The 7,519-nt window shown below is 31.9% G+C and overlaps 1 protein-coding gene across 1 annotated transcript; it reads right to left on the reverse strand.

The window, feature by feature from the left end:
* Positions 1-1,666: 1,666 nt before the first annotated feature.
* On the reverse strand, positions 1,667-4,553 carry PSRP2 (RNA-binding (RRM/RBD/RNP motifs) family protein). The gene is made up of 4 exons (XM_016316377.3): positions 4,098-4,553; positions 2,903-3,004; positions 2,515-2,814; positions 1,667-2,032 (listed from the first exon to the last, which is right to left on the reverse strand). The coding sequence occupies exons 1-4, from the start codon at positions 4,404-4,406 to the stop codon at positions 1,994-1,996; spliced, it is 750 nt and encodes a 249-aa protein (XP_016171863.1). The 5' UTR covers positions 4,407-4,553; the 3' UTR covers positions 1,667-1,993.
* Between the last annotated feature and the right edge of the window lie 2,966 nt (positions 4,554-7,519).

The following is a 7,519-nucleotide window of genomic DNA, read 5'->3' on the forward strand; positions in this document are numbered from 1 at the left end:
AGATCGGATTTGATATTAGATATATCCGTAAAATATAAAAATATTTTTAAAAGTTTATTTTTATTTAAAAAATCAATAAAATCTCTTTTTTTTTTATTCTTTTAAACATGTTTATTTTTAAAATAATATTAAACATATTTTTCTTAAATAATAAAAAAATAATATAATATATACTATAATTATTAGTTGAAATAAACTATAAAAAAATATTATTTATTTATTTTTGCGACTGAATAGCCCTAGCCGTGAATTTGCAGAAATTATTTTTAATATGGAAAGAGAGATGGTGTTTTGGTTGAATATTGATATTTGAAGTGTATTACAGTAGTATGGAAATCATTCAACACCCCCCACGTGTTGGCCAGAATGCTGCCACGTGTCCACCACGCCCCCCACGTGTTGGCTTCCCACCCAAAAAATCCACCCATCTATAATTACACCAAATACTCCCATTTTCAACAAAAACACCAATATTTTTTTCATACCAAAAAAAATTAGCCTGAATTTGCGCACCAAGCCTATTTTGCAGGATTACTCTCTTAAAACAACCATAATCGAATCTTTTGGCAATTTGATTTATGTTTTTATTTTCTGTTATCATTATCAATATTTTTTTTTATTTTAAGATTTTAAAATATTGTAAGAAAAAAAAGTAAAAATAATAACATTTTATTTTATATGCTTATCCTTTTTTTCTTTACAAAATTCTTGAATAGAAGATACTACTTAAAATAAAAATAATAAATAAAAATACGAACCAAACATAAACTAATATGTCATATTTTCAAGTCATCTTTTTCCGTAGAATGGTTTTGCTATCGATGTTTTTAGGCACAAAATAATGGGTTTAATGAAGTCATTATTTTCCTTTTCAAATAGTGACGAGGTCTTCTAATGGTAACCTTAATAATTCTGGTAATTCCCCAAAAGTAAAAAATTTTAAGTGTATTTTGTATTTTTGAAAATGAATGTATATATTTTTTTCTTTGTTTTAAAAATTATGAAAGGCGATTTAGTAGAAATATTCATTTTCCTTCTTCTCCACTAACAGTTTAACACAAATGATTAAGTAATTAGTTTAACTCATTTGAAATTAGTTTTTTTTTTTTTTACCAAAAATAAAGAAACTCCAACCCACAACCTCTAAGTGCACATAAAAAAATTATATCACTTAAATTATAACTCTAACAAATTACAACTCTTTTGATCACAAATTATACTTGATTATACATAATTTTAGGAATGAAACCGAATTGACTTGTTTAATTCAGGAGTGAGGACCCAAAAAAAAGCCATTTGTGAATAAATCAGTCAACAACTAAAAAATTAGTAAAAAAAAACAATAAATTAGTTAAACGGATCTGATCCGATCGTTTGACGGTTACTAAGTTTTAAATAATAAAATACAATTATTTTTTTGAAAAAATATATTTTATATCTTACTATATTATTTTATTATATTTTATTCGAGCTGATTAAACCTCAATTTAACCTTTAAATTTTTAAATCTTTAACTGCATCGGTTCAACAACCTGTTCAATTTTCAAACCTTGTAAAAATATAATATGGATTACTTAAAAATCCCTGTGGATGGTTCAACATAAAGGACTCTTCATTTGCCTATGGATCTTCAAATGGATTCAAACTCAGACAGGAAGCACGAAACTACGAAACTGAATAAGCCAAGCGCATATATCATCATCAAGAGTCAAGAGTCAAGACTAGCCATATTAAATCAGAGAAAGGAGCAAAGGAGCAACATAAATCATGAAAAAGTAGTGAGATTGCAATACATAGGAGTAAAGGCGCACCACCTGCAATGAAAATTTTGACCGCTACGCTACTCTCATGTCTTATGAGAACCTTAACAACTGAAAATGATGAGGTCTATGCTATACAAGATGGGGAAATAATAGAATTCTTCTGTGGCTTCAGCTTAACACAACAACATACTCTGTACTTGCCTGGGATCAAAACACTGCTGATTAATTCTCTAAGCCTTATTCACACGAATTTTTTGCCCTTCTAGTGACTGCATTCAACAGGTCATTAGACAAATATCAAATCACTGTCAGTTATAGTATTTAGAAGCAAAATAATCACCCATTCACATTAATGTCAATCTACAAAACCCAATCCAATGACCAGATCAAAGCATGGTAGGATTTTAAGTCATCTTAAGATAATAAGAGAAAAGAACTTGTATTGTGACAGAGAACCAGATAAAGGAACAGCATTAGTATTGTTTATGCAATAACTCGGGTATACAATGAACTGAAAAGAAAATTCTAGTTAGATGCAACTAGTAGAATTTTTTGATATTATTATCGATATATCCATAACACATTGCTGCTTAAAACCTACTACAGAAAGGATAAAAAAGATGCACTATCATTATCCGTAAGTAAGATCGGAAGAAGGAACTCAGCCTCTACATTTTATTAAGATGGCATATGCAAAGCATTTTTGGATGATTCAGCTTGCAAAATAAAAGAAAAAGCAGTAAAAACTTACGGCATTGTTGAAAGACAAGATTGCTGCTTCAACATCCTCATCAGAAGAAAAACTAACAAAACCATAGCCACTCGATTTTGAGGTCCCCGGAACCCGTGAGACCTTGGCGCTAAGAACTTTTCCCTTCTCAGAGAAAAAAGTTTTAAGCGTATCTGATGTTACTGTCTTGGCCAGATTTCCCACATATACCTTGTGGGGGCTGTCAACAAAGTTGGACTCCTCGGCCTGAAGGAAAGATGTATCTACTGTTGATAAAGGTTTTTCGGTTATATTTACCTTGACCTCACGTCCTCCGATTTCCTGTAAAAGTACACGAGTCCTTTAAGAAATCAGCGTCTTTTGAGATTTTTTACCTGAAAAGGTAAAAGGATTCTGCAATATAACTTACAGTGCCATTAAGTTTCTCAACAACTGCATTTGCATCCTCAACAGTTTTCATCGTAACAAATGCAAAGCGACGACTCCGTCCAGAGTATTTATCATACATAACCTATGAACAAGACATGGAAAGTTAATGACATACCTGAGCAATCCCACATGGTGTGATGCAGAGACAAATGACTCCATATATATATAATAACTGGCTATACAAATGAAGCTCTTAAATTACTTCATACGGATACATGAACATTGCACCTATAAACATACAATTTTGAGTATTTTGATAGCACGGATTTAGTGCAAGTCCTTCATTGCATTGTTATGTTATATTCATATTGTCAATATGAATTTACAATCATTCTGTTGAGAATTTTAACATATGGTTGATGTCTCATTGTTTTTATTCTAGAGACTTGTTAGTTACTACTTACTCGAACTACTCACAAATTCACAATATCTGTTTTTAATCTTCAAGTCACACTTAATAAACCAATATGGATCTGAATCCTGCAATTAGAATTCCACTATCTTCATGTTAATGTAACAACTACATCTATATCTTGTAAAAGAAGTCTATGTCCTAAAACTGAAAAGAAAAAGAAGCTACCCCATTTTCAGATTCATTTGAATAAGCAAAGGAGCATGGAGGCAACAAAAATGTTGAACAAGAATCATACATTACCAAGAAATATGAAGTTCGTAACCGAAAAAGTGTATACACAAAAGCAAAAATGATAACTATAAAGAGTAAACAAATTTTTATTACTTTGGAAGTCCTGAGAATTACTCTTGTCGGATAAATTGGTCCTCTATCATTTTCAATAAAATTTTTAATGTGTATTGAATACATAAGTCCCTACAAATTTTATTATAAGATAAATTAGTCCCCTTATGACCAATATATTTATTTGGACTATATATCTTCAAAATCGATTCAATTGAAAGTATGAATTTTAGTTGAACGAAATGATATCCAACAATAAAAATATAACGATATTCACACAACTGAAATCTATATTCGACTATAACTGCAATTTTGTGAGTGTAAATCTTCACATGCAAAATAACGGAAAGGTAAATTCAAAGAATGTAGGAATCAGTTAACTCTAAACCACAATTTTAGCTCAGGAAAGATTTATGAATGCAAGAATTGCCTCACAAAGATGAACAATGCTTGAGCCGTGAAGAAAGGACGAAAATACCTCAGCTTTCTCAACGGCGCCATGCTCTTCAACGATGTTCTTGAGCTCATCGTTGGTGACAGTGCGAGGAATGTTGCCAACATAGAGCCTCCTTGCAGCCTCCGATTTAGGGTCCACCGATGTAGTGACCGCGGCTTCTTCTGCGGCCACCGCAAAGGGTCTCCGATTGCGTTTGGGAGTTCCGACAAAAAGAGAAAATGGCTGCGAGAGACGGGTGGCGGGTTTAAAGTATAAGGTTGGGGACGAGGAACTTGGTGATGGGGCTGCGAGGGAAAGAAGGTTCGGTGGTGAGAGCATAGAGGTAGCCATTGTTGTGTGAATTATGAAAAGAAATTAAGAAAGCAAAGTCGGAATGGAGGTTTTTGCTGTTTGCAGCGTCATCAGAGGTTTTATCCTTTTTATCCTTCTAGTATCGGAAATCAATATTGGTGGAGTCCTGGAGCATAAAATTGGGTCGGGTTAACCCATATAGACTCAAATAAATAATAAATAAGTGAATAATATTTTAGAGTAGAGAGTAAAATACTAAAATTGATCATGAAAAATTATAATACTGACAAATTTTATCATAAAAGAATTAAAATTAACTTGTAATCATTAAAGATAAGATTTTATAGGCAAAACTATTCAAATATTTAAAATATATCTAAAATTCTTAAATTATCTCCTATTTTTATTTAATCACTCTTTCAACATCTCGAAAAAGAAGTGAGAACATCGTCATCGCTGGTTGTCAGTAAAAAAAGAAATACCATCAAAGCAAAGAAATACTTGCAACTAAAAAAATTTTTATTATAAAAACAGTTTACCCTTCAAATATTCTTTTGGAAAAACTTTGTGAAAAAACTTACTTTAAAATGTTATAAAGAAACTCCTTTAATTTACAAATCCGTAAGGTGAATAGTTTAAAGAAATGAAAAGGATTAAAGACGTGTCTAAGAGCTTCCTACCCAATAACTTACATCGCTCATTCATATCCATCCAATACATAATTCAGAGAAATAAGGCAATACCAAGTCTATCTTACCTCAACATCCATCACCACATATCAGAAACAACTCTTAGCATCACCATCACCAAGTATGAAGGATCTCTCAATAGTTCAAACACAAGCAAGACAAGCAAATAAAACACAAGTATATTTAAGTAACGCAATTAGTACATTGGCATTTAATATGCACAACTAAGCAAGCCATGACAAGTAGCAAACCCAAACAAGTCAAACAAATGCAAATGATGCATGACTACTTTATGGCCGATGATATCATCTGCCGGTTATACAACCAAATCCGACATGTCCGGTAGCGAACCCTGGACAAGAACACCACAACACGGAGCAAGTAGGACCAAACCGCAACCCTTGCATCTTACCCGCGTAATCTGAAGCAAAGGGGACAACCTCAACCCTTGGCTCTTACCCAGGCGGTGTTACAGGGGCTCTGGCAGCGACGCAGGTAGCTTCCTTCCTTTCTCGTCGCGTCGTCTTACTCTCCTCGGGCTTCTCCTCCGGCAACGACGATGACGGCTCAGCGTTGTTTCCCTCTCCCGTGTCTTCTTCCTCCACGATGGCGACGGTGAAACGGCAACGAAAGCAACACTTAGCATCTCCTCTCAGCGACGGCGACGCGGACTTCACGACGATGACGATGACGGAACAGGACATGACAGAACGACGAAGTGAAGGCTTCTCCCTCCGCGTGTTCGGTCTCGCGACAGCGACGGCGACAGTGGCACCTAGTCCCGCCGACGCCGTCCTCTTCCTTCCACTCTCTTCTCTTTCCCGTTTTTTATTCTCCCTCTTCTTTTCTTTCTTTCAGTGGTGGATGTGTGTGTGTTTACGGTGAGAGAAGGTTAGAGTTAGGGTTTTAATTTTTTGGGAAAAAGGTAGTGTAGGTATTTTCAATAGAATTAGGAATATAGGTAGTAATTGAAATCTAAATATAATACAATTTACTTATTTTTAAAAAAAACTATTTATTTATTAACTCATAAATTTTTTTTAATTAAGTATTCTAATTTAAAATTAGAGATAAATAAATTAATTTACCTTCAATTTATAAAATCAAATTAAAATTCCAATTATTCAAATTTAAATAGTCGAAAATTTATTATTTTTAAATTTCTAAAATTTTAAATTATAAATTAAGAAAATTTTCAATAATTATAAAATTAGATAAAACCTTAATTTATTTCAAATTTAATTTATCAAAATCTGATTCAATCACTTTTAATAAAATAATTTTTAAAAATTAAGTTTTGACCTATTAAAATATATTAAAATTAGTTCCTAATCTAATTTTAAAAACTTTGGGTCTTACAGTCTTTTAGTCAATTGTAATAATTCTTATTATCATTATCTCACACGCACAAAAATACACACTGATTCATTTGTTTAAATAGTCAGGATTTGAGTTTGTAACGAAGAAGGATGAGAGAGGAAGAGTAGTAGTCAAAAAGAATGAACTAATAAGTAAAAATTTGATTTTGAAAATTAAGAGTTGCTTTGATGTAATGTGAATAAATCAGAAGATATTATTCATGTGTAACGTTATCATAGTTGTAATAATGTCATCTGATCGCACTAAATTGAAAAGTGAACAGACGGTCTTTTGTAGTAGAAAAAAATTAATGGAGGAGAGGAATATATGATGAATGATTTTGGATGGAAACTAAAGAAAAATGGAATTAAACATAAAATGAATGAATGAATGTATAGAATAAGAGAACATGGATGAGGTCTTCAAAATTGAAAACACCTTAAAAGAATCTAACTTTCATATTCTCTCCTTAAAGATAGGTCAACATTCTACTTACTAATAATTAGGAGTGATAAAACGGGTCGAACTTGTTAAGTTAATTCGCTAAATCTAAAAATGTAGGTTAGATTAGAATTTGGAGTCCGTCAAATTAAAAAAATTCGTCAAATTTGTACAGCCAAATTGATGAATTTAGGCGGGATAGAATGGGCCGGTCCGACGGGTCAAAGATTTTTATTTTTTTATTTTTTATTAAATAAAAAAGTCATTACTATTATAAAATTAATAATTATAAAATTTTCAAACATTTTTTTTTGTTTTTATTCTTCTTTTAGATATAAATTTATTTATTTTATTTTACAATTTTATATACATACTTGGTGCATAATTTATAACCCACAAACTAACCGACAAATGCATCGGGTCGTACCAAGTAATACCTCAGGTGAGTGAGGGTCGATCCCACGAGGATTGATGGATCAAGCAACAATGATTGATTGATTGTCTTAGTTAGACAAACAGAAAATAGTGTTGAGAGTTCAAAAGCATTAAATTAAAGATAGACAAATAAATAAGTTGGGAATAAAATATGGAGAAACAGTTAAGACTTCAGAGTTATCTATTTTTCGGATTGACTTTTCTTATTAATTTATTTTAATCATGTAA

This window comes from Arachis ipaensis, chromosome B8 (assembly GCF_059453495.1).
Source record: "Arachis ipaensis isolate K30076 ecotype BB chromosome B8, ASM5945349v1, whole genome shotgun sequence".
In the NCBI taxonomy this organism is placed as follows: domain Eukaryota; kingdom Viridiplantae; phylum Streptophyta; class Magnoliopsida; order Fabales; family Fabaceae; genus Arachis; species Arachis ipaensis.